The sequence below is a fragment of the Bos indicus genome, chromosome 3, assembly GCF_029378745.1.
Source record: "Bos indicus isolate NIAB-ARS_2022 breed Sahiwal x Tharparkar chromosome 3, NIAB-ARS_B.indTharparkar_mat_pri_1.0, whole genome shotgun sequence".
In the NCBI taxonomy this organism is placed as follows: domain Eukaryota; kingdom Metazoa; phylum Chordata; class Mammalia; order Artiodactyla; family Bovidae; genus Bos; species Bos indicus.
The window spans coordinates 106,927,759-106,949,790 of NC_091762.1; the positions used below are offsets into that span (position 1 = coordinate 106,927,759).

The following is a 22,032-nucleotide window of genomic DNA, read 5'->3' on the forward strand; positions in this document are numbered from 1 at the left end:
CGGCAGTGAGAGCACCGAGTCCTAACCTCTGGACCGCTAAAGAATTCCCAAGTCAGACAACATTAAAGAGATTTGCAAAGATATAAAATAACGCCATTCTCATGCAATTTTATATATTTTGGAAAATATTCTTTTTTCACAAAAATGTTTATCTATGTTAGTGTTATGGTTATATCACTATAATTTTAAAAAGTAATTTATAAATGCACATTTAAAAAATTCCCCAGTGTTTTCATACAGTTAAAATGTATAGATATCAGTAGATGAACACAAGCTTTTCGGGATCCTCAATAATTTTTGAGAGGGTAAAAGGATTTTGAGAGCAAAATGTTTACTTTTGGAATGGAAACCAAAGGATTAGAAAACCACTGGATTAGAAAATTTGTAAGTAGACTAAATCGAACTTGGTAATTAATTGGAAGCAGGGACTAAGAGAAAGGGTTCTTTCAAAAATTAGTTTTAGGGGACTTAGTGGGTGGTCAGAAGATACAGAACAAGTTTAGGGAAGGATACAGAACAAGGAAATGTTCTAGGCAGGATTTCATCAGAAATGACACAAGGGACCAACCTAAATCTCACAGATGTGAGATGTGACATAAGGGGACCAACCTACAGCTCACAGATCCTCAGGGTCTCGGGTCCTGAGGTCTGATCAGCAGAAAATCTGTAAGTAAAGCCAGCAGACATAAAACCCTGCACGAAGTAATGCGAATCACTACCACTGGGGATTGAAAGTAACATATGATTCTAACATTTAGTCAGAAGTGCCCATTCTACCATCTGCTCATCTTACTGCCTCGGTCAACAATATCAAAAATACAGTTATTGAACATTTGCTATTTGATAGGCACCATGATAAAGACCATACAAGCATCTCATTTAAAGTGAGGAAGTAGAGACTCCGAGAGGTTAAATGACTTGTCCAGGGTCATGTGAATCTATCTGTTGAGAGCAGCATTCAAACCCAGGTTCGTGTGCCTCTGAGTTCTTGGCTCGAAAGCTGTCAGGAACTGCTCACCTGGACCTGTTGCTTTTGTGCATTCAGCATGTTGGGGTCAATAGACAGGGGGCCCAGCACCCCCATCATCAGCTCTTTCTCCATCAGCCAGGGCCGGAGCTGGGATTCTGCAGCCTGGAAGCAGGCCAGATGACTTGCAGATTCCTCCAGCTGCCTTTGCCGAGCCATTGTCACCTCGGTGGCCCTTTCCCATCGGGAATCTGTAGAGAGGAAATGAGAGAATGGATTCCTTTATCCTCATCAGCCACTAGCCTGGTCCCTAATATTCTACAGGAAATGACCCCTGGAGCATTATTTAATTTTTTTAAGTTAAAAATAACCTGCATTTAATTTTAACTAAAGTCACAAACAGTTTTGATTCATGACTATGGTGGTGGTTATATGAAACTACCCATGGGATAAAACTTCAGAGAAGTACATACGTACACAATACATGTAAAATACCTTATGCAACATATATATTATTTTATAAGCTGTTTTTAAACTTACTAATTAAGAACAGGACATTTTTCATGCCAGAAATTTTTTCATACCAGTACACATTCACCTACATCATTTATAGTTCCATAGTATGAGTATAGCATGTGTGCGTGTGTGTTAGCAGCTCAGTCATGTCCAGCTCTTTGTGACCCCGATGGACTGTAGCCCATCAGGCTCCTCTGTCCATGGGATTTTCCAGGCAAGAATACTGGAGTGGGTTGCCATTTTCTTCTCCACGAGTATAGCATAATTTATCTAACTCTTTCATTGAATGTTTAGGTTATTTCCTGTTTTTAATTTTTATCATCAATGCTCTCTTTGTCACAGAAAGACTGTCAGTTTGACTTGCCCAAAGAAGCCAAACTTCTGACACCTTGAGTGGAATCTCTGAATTTTTTCCATGATCAGGTTCATTCTCTAACCCTACCTGCCCTTCTTACTGGCTTATGACAATTAACAAAAAATAATTCTTGTTTACTGGATATTCTGAAAGCCTATATTTGTTTGAGGACAAGCAATTTAGTGAATTTGTAACACCCCTGTGATAACATACTGAGCTCCTCTTGCATTTTCTTCCAGTTTTCTGCTTCTTGTGAGTTGGGATATGTTATCAGTAATCCAGCCAGAGCTTCCTTTACATTTTGGACTTTTGGAGAATTCTGTTCCAATTCAGCCAGGAAGGCCTAGGAGAAAGACCATTACACACACCATGAGATTTCTGGACAGGAAACAAAGCTTGGAGTGTAGAGGAAATGATGGAAAGATGGGGCAGCAATTACAGGCTCAACTTCTGATTCTCTCCATGACTTGTTTCATGACTTTAAGATACCTAACCTTTCTGCTTGAATTTTTACTTAAAAGGAAAAGCCAGATGGCAAGATCGGAATTCCTTTTATGTAACATACATTAGTAACTATAAGAAAATAACTAATCCCTATAAACTAAAAGTGTCAGGAATTGATCCTGACCATGATGATGGTAACAGTGATGCTTATGCCGATGTAAAAGTTGATATGCTAGGCTCAAAGGGAATATTCAAATTTGGGGAGAAAGTTGTTTACCGAATTTTTTACATGGTCTTATTTCTTCCACCATTTTCTATAGTCCTACATGTCAATCTTAAGAATGAACTGCAATCATGGCAGTTTAGATCCCTCTAAATTGTGCTTTGATGGGATGTTTTGGCTATACCATCACATAGAAAATGAGATCCCATTTTCTGAACTGATGCTTCTGAGGAGGGCTATTGTCCTTATTCTCCTTCTGCAAACAGATCTGGTTTTGTTTCTCAATCTGATTTGTAACAATTTCTAATTTCATAGGCAAGAAAATTCTCTGGGAGAATTTAGGCATTTGAAAATCAAACACTCTGCTCATCATGACTGGGTGGTTGGCCATGTCTCCTTCTCAGGCCCCTGGGCTCAGGCAGGAACACTAGTACAACAGCCTTTTCCTCTTAGTATTGAGATGCAGCTATTGTGAACACAGTACCTTGTTAGACTCAGCCTGGGCTCTCACTGTCTCTGTCTTGGTTGGAGATGAAGAGGTGTCCATGCCTTTCAGGACTTCCTCTTTTGATTCCAGCCACTGCAGCACCGAACTTGCCTCCTTCTGAACTTCTTGCATTCTGCTCAGGACAGCCTGAAGGCTTTCCTGCCGTTCCCGAAGCACGCCCCCAAGTTTCTCATATTTCAAGTTTATATCTGACATGTCACACTGGATTTCCGTCAGATCTAGCATCACAGAAACAGAAATCAGACTGGGAATAGCTCTCAAGTATCCCCACTGGTTCCTCACTAAATTATTCATCAGGATTAAGTATCTCTCCCACTTTTTCTAGTGAACTAGAGATTATCTTCCTGCTAAATCACATAAAAGTTCCTGTTTACAAACAAAAGGCAAAAGAGCTCTCGCTAACCTGCTTTCTGATTCTGGCATGACATACTCACATGTATAAATAAAATAATAAAATACTAAGTAAACACAGGAGCAGCGAAAGTAAAGAAAGTGAAGGATCTGAGGCATTCTTCTACTTCTTTAAACTACAAAGAAAGCTTGGTGGGGAGTCTCAGGGCTAGATTAGACCGCCTCTAGTGTAACTTCTTTATAATTCAAAGATTTGCATACATTTTCTTCCAAGGCTTTCCCTATTGGTCTTATCTAGTGGTCCAGTTTATTTGCTTGTACCTTTATTTCGCTGGCTGCCAATCGGTTTAGCCTTTAGCTAGCAACAAAGAGGCATCACGGCTACTTCTCCCCAGATTCTCACGCTTACAACCCATCCTAGCAGCAGTCTTTCCACACATATGGAAACACACACAGATGCAAACACAAACACTGTCCTAACACACCCAACAAAGAGGCACTGTTGAAATGGCATTCTCACCTTTGCAGGTGTGGTATCCGTTTACACTGCCTACAGAGCTTCCTACAGAGGGCAGTATGGAACCTGAGCAGAAGGACAGAGAGACAAACAGGGCGAGACAAAACGTGTTAGGAATACATACAGGCACCGAGTTTATTCTTTGGCACTCACTGTAAGCTCAGGCATCAGGAAGTTAACACAGCACAAGACAACATACTCATGGAAAGAGACAAATCATTTTAGCTGCCAGGCAACAGTGTCACTAGGGGTGATTCAGCTCCTTAGCAGTAAGGATTACTAATCCTTTCTAGAGGAAATCCAGATTCCCTTCTTAAATCTCCAATTTGAATTCTTTGGACTCTGCCCTAATTTTGTGAAGCAAGTATTAGCAGAGTGACTAAGTCTTGAGACTAATATCTGACATACTTTGGAATGAGGATTTATAATATAGCCAAAAAGGTTCGACTTTAACATCAATGTTGTTCACCATAATAAAAATAAACAGTAAGTACAATTAAGGACATAAAAAGCAGCATTCTTTTAGTAAAGACATAAAAGCAAGCCCTTCTTATATTGTTTCAAAAGATTCCCTGTCTTTTTTTTTTTTTCCCATGACTTTCTGCTCCCCTTCCCCCACCAGAAAACAGAAATTCTAAGTGCCAATAAATCTGGCTCATAAACATTCCCATAAATTCTGTTTAGGGTCGCTGGTTCTGTTTCTAATTACCACAATTTGACCTATATTCTCTCCAAGTTGATTCCTTACATTTCAGGAGTATCCCAAATAAGTAAAAACCAGATCATGCAATTACAAAGATTATAAAGAAATGTGAAGAACAGTCATGACATAATGTAACATTCCAAGAGCTGACTAAGACTCTCACATGTACTAATTTCACTGTGGAAAAAGTTATGTGTGAGGTTATATTAGAAAACAGTGATTGCAAAATTTTTAAATGTTAAAATTATTGTATTTTCAATTAAAAAATAGATCAAACACAAAGATCAGATTCCACTCCAGTGTGGTGAGGGCTAAAAAGAAACTGGACTAGTAATTTGAAGAAGACAGTCTAGACAAGACTGTCACTAACTCAGTACGTGAGCCTTAATCTGTGGACAGACTTCAGTATCTTCTCTGGGATATGAAGATAATCTTGTCAGCTTTCATGGGGTTACAGGTGAGAGGTAGTGAGGCAGTGGATGTGAAAGCACTTTATGAAGCCAAAAGAGCTCACAAACGTAAGGAACCAGAACATTCACGCGTTTTCAAAGATGGAAGAGAACTTTAAAAGTACTCAGGGTAGTTCAGGATGGGGAACACATGTATACCTGTGGCGGATTCATTTTGATATTTGGCAAAACTAATACAATTATGTAAAGTTTAAAAATAAAATAAAATTAGGAAAAAAAAAAAAAAAAGTACTCAGGGTAGTGATCTTCACACTGGTTTTCAAAATAACTAAAAAGGAGCCTTAGGGACTCTGTAAATGTTTGGTTTACCTTTAAGATTCAGCATATATTTCCAAGTACTTAGAAATGGCAGTAAAACATGCACGTTCTATCATGGTGAACACCACATTAACCCAGTAGATACAGTCAATTATGCTGCTTTTTGGGGAGAATAAAGGAGCTCCTGCACCTCTGTGCATACATTTAACTCCTTTCTGAGGGTCACTGATGGGAAAAATTGTAGTTCTTCTCTAACTCTTTAAAATATTCAATCTGACACATATCCACTCATATACAAAGGAAAACATCTATAGCACATGTGTATTACATAAAATGATAAAAAGGCTCAAAGCAGGCTCTCATCAGGTAGAACTGTATAATAACAGAACTCAACACTTCATATAGTAAAGTGAACTTTTAAAAACTTTTGCCATCATTTGCAGCTATTTATCTGTGTGAAGTGTATTTTTTTGATACAGCGCAACCAAGAAATAAAAGGAGAAATAATCAAATAATGAAGCAGTCATTCAAACATTCTTTTCTTTCCTTCAAATCTCTATATTTACTAAGACAACCTCACTACTCATTGATGAATTGATGGATCTCATAATATATAAATGCTATAAATTCACTTATAAGGGAAATTTATGCCACCAAAATATTTTTGTTTTATAGAGTATAGTTCTATAGGAGATTTAATTTTTAAATAGATGCAAGTAAAAGAGTTTGAACAGTCACTGATCCATTTCAGGAGTCAGAAAGCATTAGTTCACCAGCAAATCTGTCCCTCCACCTGTTTCTGTATACAAAGTTTTACTAGAACATAGCCACACCCATTCATTTATATATTGTTTATGCCTGCTTTTGTGCTACAATGGCAAAGACATGTAGTGTGACAGAGACCATATGGCCCACAAGCCTAAAATATTTACAGTCCTTTATAGAAAAAGTTTGCTGGGTGATGTCACAAAAGTCACTGAACTTAGAAGTTTAAGTGTTAGAAAATAAAAGTCACCAATTCTCTGAAATGCTATCACTTCTAGGTTATTCCAAGACATCTTTAAAACTTCAGGATACAAAAGGAACCTAGCCATTCTCAGGGGGAAAAAAGAAAGCAAACTTCGCTCTTACTATTTAAGGGACTATGGGAGTGCATTAACACAGTCTGGTAATAAAATCTAGGAGATCCCAGTTAACAACCAGCAAGTGACTGTGAGCTCAGGATGCATTTGTCTGAAAGACTTAATTTGTAGGCAGAGACTATTCATACATCTGGGCACACTCTTTGTATGTACTTCCAATAAGTGTGCCAGTTTCTGGTGTATCAATGCTGATTCCTAAAAACCTAGCCTCTCCCAAGTTATGCTTATACTGCTGATTCCAATTTAAAGTTAATCAATAGCCACGCTATTCACATATTTAGAAGAGGGAAATTCCTCAAGATGGAAAATCCTATTTTAATCCTTCCATGTTCATTTGTCAGTTCTATGTGGGCCAACTAGTCCCTTTACTTTCTCCCATCATGGGAAGAGATTCTGTAGAATGGAGCAATGTTACAAAGCAAAGGGAAAACAGATCAGGTTGAGGGGAAGACTGCCTCCTTTGTGAAGCCTCCTTTGTTCTCATATCCAACCTTGATTCTAACTTTCATTAAACAAGGGGTCATCATCAAAGGCCAAAGGAAAGAATGACGTTTATTCAATACTTTTTCAAGAGCCTGCACTCACCGGTCTTGGCTTGAGAATCAGGTGCTGTGATCTCCATGATGAGATTTTCTAAAGAAGTACCTTTACAATTGATTTCCTCTACCAAAGTCCCCTTACTTGTCCAGTCATCTAGGAGATCCTGTTTAAAGAACAAAATAGCAGAATGTAATACTTGGAGGGTTTTCCTCATAATTATGGACACCTGTTCTACATAAACTCCCCAAAGTTTTGATAAGCATTAAGTAACCATTTTCACTTTTTCAGTCATTTCAAGAACTTGATTTAGCCAGCCAAGGAGAATGATATCCTGGAAGACTCAAGACCTTCTCATTCATTCATTCATTTATCAAGCAAAATAAATTTTGTTTTTGAGCATTTATTATACACCAGGCATCATGCCAAACGCTGGGGATACAAAATAGGATTATGACACAGTTCCTAAACCAACAGCTCAGATTATCAATTATAATGCGATAAGTGATGTTACAGAAATATGGAGAGCCACTAGACTCTAAGCACACAAAAAGAGACACATCTAACTGCCTGAAAGGAGGAAAGCTTGGCATTAAGATAAAGAGTTTGCCAGGTGGACAAAGGGAACGCTATGCATGTAAAGAACAGAAAGGAAATGCTGTTGGAAGGTAAGATGAGGTGCTAGATACTGAGATGTAGAGAAATACCCAGAATCATAGACTACACTTTGCATTTTCAGGGGAACTTTATATTGGGTTTGAAGTCAGAGCTCTAACCATCACAGAAAGCCATTACGAAACAATATCTGCTCTAAGACAAAAGTGTCTGGTAATGTAGTCTCTAAGCTGTGAACTGCCTGCTATAGAAGTAGAATTTTACTCCTTTCCCAGAAAGGACACGATCCTAGGCTTCAACCCCTTCCTCCGCACGGAATTCCTACATAGTTTGCTTTTGACTTACAGCTGCAGAGCAGCAGCAGAGAAAGACACAGAGCCATGAACATCTGGCAAGCTCATGCGCCGAACTTCAAACTTAACCTTGTCAGTTCTTTAATTAGTCACTCTTGATTCCAAAGAGCCACAGTTCTCAAACTGTGCACTGACTCATAGGATATTTTAAATTTTTGAGGGAAAAACAGTGACATCTGTTGGACACCATGTGAACAACTACTGTTAAGCTGTTTGGTTCTGACCACTTAGCAAGTGAGGTTTTTTAGGTTTTGTTTTTTCTGGCCTTCAGGTGCCATGAAAAACGTCTTGAAACATAAAGGGCACCATGAACCAAGAAATCAGGGAACCTCTGTCCTAGGGAACTCTCCACAGCAAATGCTCCTAGCACCCTCTCTGTGAAAACAATCAAACTCTTCTCTTTCATCTATTCAGGATAAATCCTGTTTTACTAAGAAAATAAGGACAAATGCATGAGAGTTAGGTGGAGGCTGGTTTCAATACAAATAAGAAACATATCAGAGGTGCAAATAGAGCTGATGACAGTGAATCAAGATAGCAGAGAAGAGATTTTGCAGCAGATGGGAGAAAGGTGGATATTACCCTTGTCGGTATCTTCCCACCAACTGACTCTAACTTTCCCTTAATTAGTTATGGAGAAATTCTCTCAATTTTGTGATGACATGTCTGGTCACTTGCTCCCATATAACTGTCTAATTCTCAAACACACGATGAGAGTGTAAGCTTCTCAAGACTGGACTCTGATGACCATCTTTCCTATGACTTACCACAGCATGACAGTCATCCCCCTAAAGAGCTGAAACTTTATAGATATCATTCCCAGATTTTTTTTTTTTAATAGGAATGTTTTGGTACTCAGTGCTTGGACAGGGGTAGGCAGAACTCACATGAAGAGCATGGAGGCACTGCTGTTCTGATACAGATGGATAACTTCGGTTTCTCACACCACTCCCCCACCACAGATTGAAATGAGTACATATAAGCTTCCAAACTGCTGCCTAGCCCGACTCCTGGAGATCATTTTGTTCACCTACCTTCAGGTGTTCAATCTGCTTTTCCAGCTCTTTAGTACTCATGAAAGTCTCTGCAGGTGGAATATTCCCTTCAGTTTCCTTCAGCCATTTCTGGAAAATCCTAACCAGCTTCCGGAATTCATCTAATTGCTCCTGGCAAGATGACGCATCTTCCTCTCTGTCAAGGGAGACATTTTGTTACTTGCCAGACGAAGCTTTGTAAAGAAGTCAACTTGAACTAAAACTAGGTTCATTCTAGGACTCTAGGCATCAATTTCCTAACAGGGCCTTCCCATCTCATAATCTTTTCCATGGCAGCTCTGGCTAAACAACCACATATTATGTAGGAGAGCATCAAACTGAGGAATCCGTTGCCCTTGTTTGGACATTTCTGGGGAAAGGAGTCTTCAATCTTACTCGAGGCTAAAGTGAAAGTGAGAAAAACTAAAGGCAGCCTGCTATTTAGGTACTGTGATACAATGGAAAGAATGCAGGCTTTGGATCTCAAGTCCAGCTCTGCTACTTTTTAGGTCTTTGACTCTTTTAAGGCCCAATTCACATGCTAATTCCTTTAGCAAGGAAGTTGCCAAAACAAAGGCTCAGAGAAGTTAGGCTAAGCACACCCATGAGTCAAATAAATCAAGGAGAAAGAATTCAATTTTGAAATTAAGTTTTGGAAATGGTCACATCTGTTAGACTTCAGACCAGAGATCCTGGTTCTTCATACAGCTAAAGGCCCTCCGCAGAGGGAAAGAAAGACAAAACCTGCTTGGCCTGTGTCCTATCCCCTTCGCCTGCACTAAATAACCTGCTGCTCACAGTGGTGATTTGAGCAACTGCTTTCCTCTAGTCACTAAGGCAGTCCTTGGCCAAATCGAGATATTTATAGCTAAACCAAGAAAAGCCTTATCAAACTTTTAAACCCACATGAGGCTTTCTGAGGAGGGAATTAGAGCTTTTCAATAGTGAGCCAATAACCTGAAATCAGCCATCTCTGTCACACATTCCCATGTTTGCCTTCAAAGAAGAATCCAGAAACTCCTCCATCATAGCAACTGAAATGTGGTCAAAACCAGCAATGTGAGTGCCAAATAACCTCTAACTACGTCTGTGAACGCTCTTCCATTTTTTCTCATTATTTCTAATCCTACCACAATCCTTGTTGCTGTCTCAGATTTGTTCTGTTTGGTCCATGTGACTTGGGCTTTCCCTTGTACAGAGGGGGAAGTGAGCCCCATTACTGAGAACGAATTCACTATTTACTAACAGAAAGACCACTAAGTATTACGTAGACTGAGTAGCTTTGTCTCAAAGAGGCATTTTCCAATCCTTTACAGCTCAGTATCAGAATTTTGATGCTATCTTTGCTGGTAAAGGAGAAGTCATTTCATTCAACAGCAAGAACAAATTAGCTCCATGACACTGACACACATATGAAAACTCACCTTTCTTTAATTGTCTTCTGTAGCTCCGAGAAGTCCTTTTTGAGGTTCTGCACCCTGTGTTGGTGCTGGGACAGGTCCAGAGCAAAGCCACAGGAGCTCAGGTCAGTGACTAGGTGCTCAAGAGTATCCAGATTCTCCTGTTGGTCTTCCATTTCCAAATTGAGCTCCTGTCAAGCAAACAGGAACTGTATTCAGTCCTCTGATCTTTATAAATACTTAAGACTCTAAAAGAATGAAAGGTATCTAGATTAAAGCTGGGATACATTCTCTCTAATCTGTAGAAAAAGAGGGAACAAGGACTTCCCTGGTGGTCCAGTGGCTGGGAATCACTTGCCAATGCAGGAGGCATGGGTTTGATCCCTGATTTGGGAAGATTCCACATGCCCAAGGGCAACTAAGCCCATGTGCCACAACTACTGAGCCTGTGCTCTAGAGCCCTTGACAATTGCAACTACTGAGCCCGTGCACCCTAGGGCCCATGCTCTCAACAAGAGAAGACGGCACAGTGAGAAACCCATGCACCGCAACTAGAGAGTAGCCCTCACTTGCTGCCACTAGAGAAAGCCCACACGCCGCAGTGAAGCCCTAGGACAGTCAAAAATAAAAACATTGAAGAAAAGAAAAAGAGGGAACAAGAATTGAGCATTTCACTGTGTTGACTGCTAGATCAAAACATAAAATATGTAGGATTTCTCCAATCCACTTGAGAGCGGCTGGAAATCAGAGAGAAGCCTCGTCTCCTTTAAACAAATCTTTGAAGAATCCAGAGGCAGCATGACAGAATAAAAAGAATATAAGTGTCTGGTGTAGAAAAGATGTGAAATTCAATCATGGCTGTGTCGCTTACTAGTCTATGATCTTAAGCTATTAAACTTCTCTAAGCTTTCATAGTCTGTCTATTCTTTAAAACAGGTAAATAAACTCTTTACTGTTATTTAACACTGTATTGAAGATATTGGCCAATGCAATTGGGTAAGAAAACACATTTTGTGGCATAATCATTTGAAAAGAGGAGATAAAACTATATTTGCAGATTACATGAAAGTATATTTGTAAAATCTCAGAGAATCAACAATATAACCAGAGTGAAAAGTGAAGTAATCCAAGAAGGGAGAAGAATATAAACTCAACATATTAAAATCAAGAATAACACAATAGCAGCATAAAAGGTACAATTTTAGGAATCAACTAATAAGAAATGTACAGAACCTTTACAAATAAAACTTTAAAACATGTCTGAATGACATGAAAGCCGACCTGTAAAAATGGAAAAATGTCCGTAAAGACATGTGTATGTGTATGTGTGTACGTATGCACACACATGCTGTGAATAAGTGAAGTAATGTGACCCGAATAAAATGTGACCGACATTTTCCTCTAAGACTGATAAAGTTGATCCAAGTGTTCACATGGAAAAATAAACGTACAATTATAGCTATGAAAAATCCTAAAAAAGAAAAACATGGGGGAGATCAGCCTTACCAGATAGTAAAACATACCATAAATCCTCTAGAATGTTAACAGAAAGACCAGTGAAATACATATGACATTTTGTATATGATAAAGACAGATTCTCAAATTACTGGGGTAAATACAGATTTTTCAAATAAATGACATGGGGAACAACTAGATAGAAATTTGGGAAAACATAAACTTGAATTCATACTTCATATATATTTCAGAATAAACTTGAATTGTTAAAGTATTAGAATTTTAAAAAGAGAGGAGAAAAAAAGAAACCATGGAGGTACAGTTCATCATAACCTGAATATGGCAAAAGGCTTTCAAACTATGACTAAAAATACATCTTCAATGAAAGAGTGATACCTCTAGTCTCAAACTATCCTATAAAGTTACTACAACTATACTACAAAGTCATCAAAACACTATGGCACTGGCGCACACACACACAAAGACATATACATCAACGGAACACTACAGAAAGCCCAGAATATACACGGATAAAGAAGATGTGATACACACACACACACACACTCAGAGGAATGTTACTCAGCCACAAAGCATGAAATCTTGCCACTTGTGACAACATGGATATCTCTAGAGTGTATGATGCTAAAGGAAATAAAGCGGATGGAGAAAGACAAATACTGTTGATCTCATTTATATGTGAAATCTCAAAAACAAAACAAGGGAACAAACAAAAATGAAAACAGATTCATAAATACAAACAGGTGGTTGTTAGAGGGAAGAAGGGTGGGAGAATGGCAGAAACAGGTGAAGAGAATTAAGAGGCGTAAACTTCTAGTAATAAAATAAATTTAAATCACAGGGATATAACATATAGCATAAGGAATATGGTCGATGACACTGCAATAACTCTGAGCGGGGACAGATGTTTACTAGCCCTATCATGGTAATCATTTCATACTGTATTGAAATGTTGAGCCACTATGTTGAACACTTGAAACTAACATAATACTGTATGTCAACTATATTATTTCAATTAAAAAAAACGGATAAAATCTACTGTGTAAAAATTTAACAAAAAATTTTACATGAGCAAAAAACATCCTAAGGAAAGACAAAAGACAACTGTGAGAAAGTACGGCACAAATGAACTTACCTACAAAACAGAAAAGACTCACAGACACAGAGCACAGACTTGTGGTTGCCAAGGGGACGTGGGGTGGGGGAGGGAAGGCCTGGGAGCCTGGGATTAGCAGATGCAAATTATCACATGTAGAATGGACAGGCAACAAGGCCCCACTGTACAGCGCAGGGAACTAGATTCCATATCCTGTGATAAGCCGTAATAGATATTAAAAAGAGAACGTCTATAACCAAGTCTCTCTGCTGTGTAGCCGAGACTGGCACAACGTTGTAAATCAACTATATTTCAATTAAAAAATTAAAAATAAAATAAAAATAGATCACAAAAAAAGAGAGAGAGAGAGAAAGATTTCCTAATCCTACCCACTGAAAGGACCTAGAAGCATTGGCATCCTGGTGGCTCATGCAGTATCTGGATTTTGATGTCTAAATATAATTCTCCAGTAAAAACAGGCTTCCTTGGAGAAATAGGTGATTTCAGGTATGGGACAGGGAAATTACAAGGTGACCATACACACTGTGCCAGAAAGTAAGACAGTACTAATATACTGGTGGGGACATGTCAGAAAGATACCAGGAGACAGCCTAAAGGGGCTCTCATTGACCAAAAATGGGAAATTGCTTGAATATAAAAAAGAACAATAATGATAATGAGTATGGGACCCCATAGTGACACTCTTTTATACATTTATAAAGAGAAAGAAAACAGCAATTGGTAGATCGAGATGAAAAGTATGCAAGTGTTTATTGTACTATTCCTTTTACTTTTCTAGAAATTGAAAAATTTTCAAAACAAAAAGCAAAAAGTGAGGAGAGCAAACCAAACAAAACAATGAGTTCACAGTACAGTATGGAAAAGGTTACATAGCTGGATAAACCCAAGGTAGTGATGCGGACATATGGCAACGCTAAGGTAGTACAGGTGGTAGGTGGGCAGCTGCAGCCATTCTGGAGCTCAAGTTAGCCACTACTTGATCAAATTAAGTGCAGGCATATACTGTGATCCAGCAATTCTACTCCTAGATACACATCTGTATCTGTGGAAGGTAGTATTTTCAGCTCTGCCTACTAGCTGTATGGTAGGATTACACTTCTCTACCCACTTTGAAAGTCAGGTATGATCGTGTGAAACTTGCTTTGACTAATAAAATGTAAATGGATATGGTATGTGCTCTGAAACTCCAGTACTTTGGCCACCTCATTCGAAGAGTTGACTCATTGGAAAAGACTCTGATGCTGGGAGGGATTGGGGGCAGGAGGAGAAGGGGATGACAGAGGATGAGATGGCTGGATGGCATCACCGACTCGATGGACGTGAGTCTCAGTGAACTCCGGGAGATGGTGATGGACAGGGAGGCCTGGCGTGCTGCGATTCATGGGGTCACAAAGAGTTGGACACGACTGAGCGACTGATCTGATCTGATCTTCCCCTTGCAGTAGTAATCATGAAAACATATGTCAGGATGAAGTTTCCATCAACTTGAAAGACTGAATGATTATGGTGAGCTAAGTATCCCTGCTGATCTGGGCTGAACACATGCTATGAGTGAAAAATAAAGCTAGGCTGTGTTTTTTAAAACTGAACAAACAATATGAAGTTTACAGGATAGCTGTGAGAATTCTTTTAGACAGTACAGGTCAAGTTTCCAGTATACTGACTAACATGTGCTTAGTAAACATTTGTTTTTCCTTGCCCTTCCTTCCCCTTTATTCCACCAATCTGGCAGATAAAGTCTCACCTGAATCTGTTGGAAGAAATGTGCAATATCCTGATCTGGCTGATTCCCAGAGGCCAGCAGCCGACTTTTGTTTTCCATGAATTGCTGCAGCTTCTCAGAGAGATGTTCAAACATCTCTGCCTGGGGCAGAAGCTTCTTTAGGGAGCTCTCCTTTTCTTGCTGCTGTAGACAGAGCTGTTCGAAGCGCTGGCTCACCTCAGCCAGTTTGCCCTGCAGCACAGCGGCCGTGGTGCTGTCTGCTGTCTCCATGAATTGGGTCACCATATCACGGGTGGCCTCCAAGCTGCTCTTCTGCCGAGCAATGTCCTGCTTCAATTTCTGTCATCAAGAGCATATCTGTCAGCTCCTGGCTCACTTATTCTGGGACATCTGAGCCACAGACTAATAAACTTCTAGTAACCACATGCTCACCTCCTCAAATAGGCTTGAAGGACTGCAACTGAACCTTCAGAACATCATCGATACCCTTTCTTCTCCACCCCAGGCCACCGATGACTTTGCTATTACCACTCTCCCTCAAGTTTACCAATGGTTTGGAAATTGAGCGGACATACCTTTGCATTGATTAGCCATCATCTCTAAGTCTATTAGAATACTCATGGAAATACATTCTTTTCCTGATACTTTTCCAAAACGATGCCACTATGGTAGGTGGCAAATATACCCTCTCTGCTGACTCCTGGGGCATGAGTCTCACCATGTTAGTGGCCAGGGCCTCCTGGACGACTCCTGATGACAGCGACACCACCTGCTCCTCTTCCAGGTTATTTTCCACTTCTCTGATGGACTGCAACAAGCTGTCCAGGCTTTCCTGGACACTCTGAGACTGGGCAATTGCCTTCTGCAGCAGAGCAGAGCGCTCCGCCAGGCTGCTGGAGAGGTGTTGGAAATGGCTGAGTATGGAATCTGGAAAATCAAGGCCATGACAAGAAAAAGTGGAGACAACTTTTCTGTTGCACTTTTTAAAAAATGTATTTAAATTGTACATGTTAGTTATTATAACAATGGACATCAAGGCAAACAGAATAAGCTGAAATACATCACTATTTGAACCAAACTCAATAAGCATTGTATATTTAGCACCTACTAAGTGCCAAAAATTGTGCTCAGTGCTGAGGACTAAAGATTATTATGATAAAGTCCCTGCCTTCCACAAACCTTAAAACTCTAAAAGAGAGTGTAGGTAGTGGAAGGCATATCAATTAACCATAAAAATAAAATCACAAGTGCTATATTGGTACTAGGAGTACTGTACTAGAGAAGCCAGAAGGAAAAGTTATTTATCTTTTACTTCTTGGGGGTGGGGGTCGGGGTGGTGACAGGAGTTTACCAAGGAAGAAACTTCCTGGTTACATCTAGAAGCAGGAGCAAGATTTCATCATGCACAGTAAGCACCCGTCCACGGGATTTTCCAGGCAAGAGTACTGGAGTGGGGTGCCATCGCCTTCTCCGTGATAAATGTTAGCAGCTGAGAAACAGGACAAACTTCAGGAGGAAAGCAACGAGGAAATGACTAGCTCATTTGGGAAAGGAAGGAAGTCGGGTGTGGTAGGAAGGCGAGTGTCTGCGGAAAAAGGGGTGAAGCCAGGCCACGAAGGCCTCCTATGGTGTGAGATTCAAGTTCATTAGAGGGTTAGCTCTTTGTGCTTGGATCCGCAGCTCCTCACCAGCAGCACAGATGCTTGTACACAACGGTGTGAGATACCACAGAACAGAGGGGAACCCTTGGTGGTAGGGGAGCGCTCTGGCCATTTCATACCTGTAGTTTCTTGAACATGCTTGCGGTCGGGGGCTGGCTCCCCTTCAATTTCCATGAGGTCATGAGCTACTTTTTGGAGTTTTTCTACAGGTACTTGGTGCTCAGCCAATTCCTCCTGCAACTGCTGCTTGTCCATGAAAAAGGACAAAAGAAAACCATTAGAGTGAAGTAATCAAAGCTGGTTTCTAGGGATCAAGAGCTACTGGGCAGCTATGTAGAATAATTCTGTTTATCCACAGCCACAGATGTCAGAATATAGTGTTCAGGAATCAGATATTGTCCAAGGCATCCCGACCCCTGCCTTTCACCTCTGCAAGCACTTGCTTTGCTTTGGGGGTGCTCTGAGCTGTGGGGAACAAGAGCCCGTGCCCTGGCTCACCTTTGTGGTTGCAAACTGCTGTTGCAGGACCCCCGGGTCAGAGGCAACCGTGTCTGAGAGGAGCTTCTTCACACTGGCCTCGCAAGCTTTCATCCAGGCCTGCAGGCTGTCAGCGCTGCTCTGAAACTGCTGATACTGGCCTAGCAGCATGTTCAGGTGAGTGCCCAGGCGTGTACACTGTGCCAGAGAAAGAAGGGAAAGCAGACCAAAGCAGGTCAGGCCAGGGGCAGCAGCCTCCCAGGCAAGTCCAAAGAGGCCTGCCTGTGCTCCAGGGACCTGACTGTGACTGCAGGTAAGGACAGGTGAGCCTCCCAGGTAGACGGGAGCAACCATTTTCTACAAGTGGGTCCTGATTGTTTGACCCATACTATCCACCCCAACTTTACTATATACCGGGGAAGACACAGTGAGTTGTATGACAGGCTACCGATGAAATACACATCAAGCTGCAGGCAAAGGTGGGGCTCAAAGGTACAAAACATTTTCCCTTTGGGAGCATTGAAGATGTTGGCAAAAACATAAGACAGGTAAAAAGAACTAAGTGGATTCTGTATCTTAGGAGCTAAAGGAAGTTCTTTGATAGGGCGGAAGATGAAGCTTTACCCTAAATGTTGTGTCCAGGAATGAAGACTATATATTTGGTTTAAGTTTCCCTGTGCTCTGTCTCTTGGGAGTCAACGCCTGCTGGTCAAAATACAGGGAGGCGATCACTCCCACCTTCACCACTGGAGTGAGACATACCCCTAGCTCAGGTCAAGCATAAGCCCCTGGGCTTCCACGTTTTTTTTTTCCCCAGAGGCTCATAAAGATGTTCTGCAAGTCCACTTGCTCACTGTGTCCTGAGGTTCTTACTGTAAGCTGCAGAAACCACCCACGGCTGTGTGAGGGCTGCCAGGACTGCTGCACCAGGGGGCCGCCAGATGCCTTGCCCGTACCTCTGCATGGAGAGTGCTGTATCTTTCTGTTGCGTCTTTCAGCTTGGCCTTCACTAAGGTTCCGGTTGCTGACGCTTCCCTGCCATCATCAAGGCTGTTTCCTGTGTCCAAGACCTTCTGTCCTGAGATCGTCACAAACCGCAGGTCTCCTTTGTGGGAAATGACATCCTCCGAGAAGCTCCCCTGCCGCTTCAGCAGGGCGGGAAGGGCCTCGGGGCTGCTGCCTCCCTGATGCATGCTCTCCAGCTCTTTCTCAGATCGCTCCAGCCAGTTCTCAAACTCCCGATGGTCCTGCAGAAACTTCTGCAGCTCGTCCCGCAGTGTTTGCACCTGCTTCAGTTCTGCCTCCGACTGGGCCAGGGAAGTCGCATACTGCTCCTTCAGCTCTCCGAGCTTCTCTTGCAGCAGCTGTTGCTCCTCGGGTGTGAGGCTGTGGCCGTGCTGGTCCAGGAAGGCCTGGGCTGACTGCGTAGCCAGGATGAAATTCTGCTGCTGAGACAGCAATTCTTGGTGACGAGCCTGGCAAAAAAAATCCCCCCAAACAAAGGACTATCAGTAGGGATACCACAATGACTTGGTTATGTCTACAGCCGGAAGTAGGGAGAGATCTCAATAGGCCACTTTTCCAGCTGCTCAGATATCACCAGTCTCTCTGAATTGCTAGGTATTATGCCATATGCTAATCCCAGGTGAACGGATTTCCCTAGGATCTGACAGCTATCGCGTGTTATCTCATCTGACTTGCGCCACCATCTATAGTGCAGGTGGACCATATAATTCCCGTATCAAAGAGGGGATGAGTGAGTGCCAAAAAGGTGTTGTATGTCTTAACAGAGGCCATGTAGATAATCATGGGACAAACTGTGACTAGAACTGGAGTCTCTTCCCTAAACTACCCCAGGTCAAAGAGACGGTACAAGTGGCCAACAAAACTACCCACACTGATGGAAGGAGTGAACAGTCTTCACAAGTCATACATGTGACAGCATAAAACAGGTCATCTGCAAATGCTAAGCTGTGAAACATGTCACTCACATATCCTTGAAGAGTGTTCCTACTAGAAAATATCTTGGGAAACTAGTTTCTCAGATAAGCAATTTGCGTATTAGTAAGCATAAACTGCCCTTCTGCGTGGTACAGACGGTACAGGGAGTCTGCACTTGTGTGTGCTCTGTTTACGTGTGGGCGCGTGGACCCTTCTATTTAAGAAAGGGAACATAGGTTCTTTGAGGACAGTTGTGGCTGCTTTGTTTTGTTCCTAAAATGTTCTTGCCGAGGCTAACAGAAGACAGTGGGTGCTTAGGAAGTGTTCTTGACTATCTGTACCTTGAATGCATCTCCCTAGAGAAGGACAGTGGCAACCTGATGGCTTCAGCTTCTGATGCCATCTCAGGGAAGCTGGGGTGACAAATGTATCTGGCTGAAAGAGAAGGAGGGGCAGCACTACAGCTTGTCTGTGTACCACAAGATGTCCCCACGCTCATCCACCCAAGGTAAGGTGGCTCCCTTCCCAGCTAGGATGGAGCTGCCAGCAGGCAGGATCAGGGAGCCCCTGTGACAGCAGCACCATTTCTGCTCTGTGCTAAGACTGCCACGGCTTTAGGGTACACACTGCAGCGGATCTGCCAAGCGCAGGAAATAGGTCGCAAGAGGCAGAAATTCTATGAATACAAAGTAAGGCAATGGCCCACACAGGCTGTTCAACAGAAGCATTCCAGCTAAGCCAATTTTATTTGCTATAAAGGTGTCACTACTAACACATGGGACCCATGTGTTTTCTAAGTTCCCTAAATATATAATAGTCTTTTCGTCATGCACTATAATATGCCTGCATATGCCAGTTAATATCTTGGAGGTGATGGATCTGGTTGGCTTACTGGTTTATCTCCAATGCCTGTCATACAGTGGGTTCTCGATAATTGCTAAAGGAATAAATGGGTAGAGAAAAGTAAGAAATGATTTCTTGAGAGGATCAGGGAACCATTAAAAGAGTTAAGCAGAAAGACAGCATTTAAGAAAGCTCACTAAAAAAAAAAAAAAGAAAGCTCACTTAGTAGTGTGGGAATGGACTTGAGGGTAAAAGTCAAGAGGCAAGGAAACCAACAGAAGCTACTGTAACACAAGGGAAAGCTGACAGTAGTCTGAACTGTAATAATACCTCGATGGAGATAAAAAGTGTGATGTCTTTGAGAGATACAAGAAGCACGGGATTTGATGACTGATTCAAAGTGGGAGAGGGAGGGAGGGGAAGGAATCTAGGGTGATATTTTAGTCGGGCAAGTCAGTGGGAATTTAGGAAGAACATTTGGGGGAGAGGTACTTTAGAAAACAGGAGGTCCATTTCTCAGGTTGAGGTGCTTGTGGTTCCAAGCTGCAGAGAGAAGGATTTATATACTCAAGACAGGCATTCAGGCTCAAGACAAATAAATACATGGAGATCACTAGTAACAGGAAGTGAAGTGTCATGGGTGGATGAGATTACCTAAGGAAAGTATATTCTAAATGATTAAGATGAGACCTAGGCTACAACTTGGAAGTGCATCAGTGTGTTTCAGAAGCTGGCCAGAGGAAAGGGAGAATTATCAGGGAAGACAGTGCTATGGAAACAAGGGGGGAACTATTTCCAGGGGAGTGGTCAAGGGTGTTAAGGCTGCTGAGAAATCAGAGATATGAACTGAGAAGTTCTCACTGGACTTAGGGCAGGACAGATTCACCCAGCATTGTGAGAACAAGCTAACGTGCTCACCTTCAACTTCTCACACTGCTTGTCCAGCTTCTCTGGGGCTTCATTCAGCCCAGCGTGACCATCAGTGGTATCCAAGGCTCCTTTCTCCAGGTTGCCTGAGAGCTGCTCCATTTGTCCTTCCGATGATCCCACTGAGGTCACCCAGTCCAAGAGAGCATCGATCTTCCTCCTGTTCTCTGCCAGTTCCTTTGCTGCTTTACTCTGAAAGCCACAGGGGGAGTCTAGTGAGAAGGCCTTAAATACTCAGCTACCATATGACCAAAGGTTAAGTAAAGGGAAAGATGTTTAGGTCAAAAAAAAAGAGAGAGAGAGAAACTTTAAGGCTGGGTATAAACAGTCTTTGCACCCACAAAGAAAAACAAGCATCTTCTTTCTAACTCTGTTGAAAAATAATCACTTAAAATGATCCCTAAATTTGATCTATATCTCATCACTTTTAACAAAGGATTCGAATCCCAGGATTTGAAAAGGCTCTATTAAGTGGTGATTTTGTCCTGGCAACCCTCCAGGTTTTACAGAATCCTTGCTAGGTATGCAGAAGTTATACACTAGCTTGGTAGGATAAAAAAAATAGCACAATTACACTCAATTACCTGGCACCTTGTCCTTAAAGAAATCACAGACCATTCCCATCCTTTTCCTCTGCCAAGCAGAGCACTGAATTCTGAAACTTGCCTCTCAAATTCTATTTTCTGAATCTTCAGTATTTTATTAATAAAACAGGTTATGCTAAGTGATATGTACATGTATTTCAGAATTCATCTTCAGGTAACGCACTTCTCTTTTCCACATTCTCTACCGCCCTCATTAGTGTACAAGTTCACAGCCAGACAAAGAACTCTAATTCAGTTTGCCAGTGGGGTGCAGAAGACCATGAGATTTCACCTTCTGTTTAGTTTATCCCAGTGCCATGATTTCCCACTGAAACGGTAATGGCAGCTTGAGGAGAACTTGAAGCCCATTAAGACTGCCCAGGTGTCTTCATTAGCACCCTTGGATCACCAGGCTGCTGCTGCTGCTGCTGCTGCTGCTAAGTCGCTTCAGTCGTGTCCAACTCTGTGCGACCCCATGGACTGCAGCCCACCAGGCTCCCCCGTCCCTGGGATTCTCCAGGCAAGAACACTGGAGTGGGTTGCCATTTCCTTCTCCAATGCATGAAAGTGAAAAGGGAAAGTGAAGTTGCTCAGTCGTGTCCAACTTAGCGACCCCATGGACTGCAGCCTACCAGGCTCCTCCGTCCATGGGGTTTTCCAGGCAAGAGTACTGGAGTGGGGTGCCATTGCCTTCTCCGGATCACTAGTCTAGATTCATGTTAAAAATATGCCCTGTGCTTTTTCCCCAAAGATGATGATGATGGTGATGGTGATTTGGAATATGAACTTTTAATCAACTATTCCTGACTTAAAGTCCTTCAGAATGTTTCTTATAAAAATAAATATCAACTCATAAATCAGCTCCTGAATGAGCCCTTTTCCTCAATCCTATG

The 22,032-nt window shown here is 41.6% G+C and overlaps 1 protein-coding gene across 22 annotated transcripts in view; it reads right to left on the reverse strand.

Annotated features, from left to right (window-relative positions):
• MACF1 (microtubule actin crosslinking factor 1) overlaps positions 1-22,032 on the reverse strand; it is a 340,946-nt gene that overhangs the window by 89,158 nt on the left and 229,756 nt on the right. For 20 of the 22 annotated variants that reach the window (XM_070786801.1, XM_070786798.1, XM_070786806.1 and 17 more), the window contains 13 exons: positions 20,547-20,747; positions 17,801-18,319; positions 16,866-17,042; positions 16,487-16,610; positions 15,425-15,633; positions 14,728-15,045; positions 10,418-10,584; positions 8,994-9,150; positions 7,040-7,157; positions 3,885-3,947; positions 2,990-3,231; positions 2,052-2,181; positions 1,019-1,218 (listed from right to left, as the gene is read on the reverse strand). In XM_070786801.1, the coding sequence (XP_070642902.1) occupies positions 1,019-1,218; positions 2,052-2,181; positions 2,990-3,231; positions 3,885-3,947; positions 7,040-7,157; positions 8,994-9,150; positions 10,418-10,584; positions 14,728-15,045; positions 15,425-15,633; positions 16,487-16,610; positions 16,866-17,042; positions 17,801-18,319; positions 20,547-20,747 (2,625 nt within the window). The remainder of the gene's footprint in view (positions 1-1,018; positions 1,219-2,051; positions 2,182-2,989; positions 3,232-3,884; positions 3,948-7,039; positions 7,158-8,993; positions 9,151-10,417; positions 10,585-14,727; positions 15,046-15,424; positions 15,634-16,486; positions 16,611-16,865; positions 17,043-17,800; positions 18,320-20,546; positions 20,748-22,032) is intronic. The other 2 variants (XM_070786788.1, XM_070786807.1) reach the window with 1 other exon arrangement.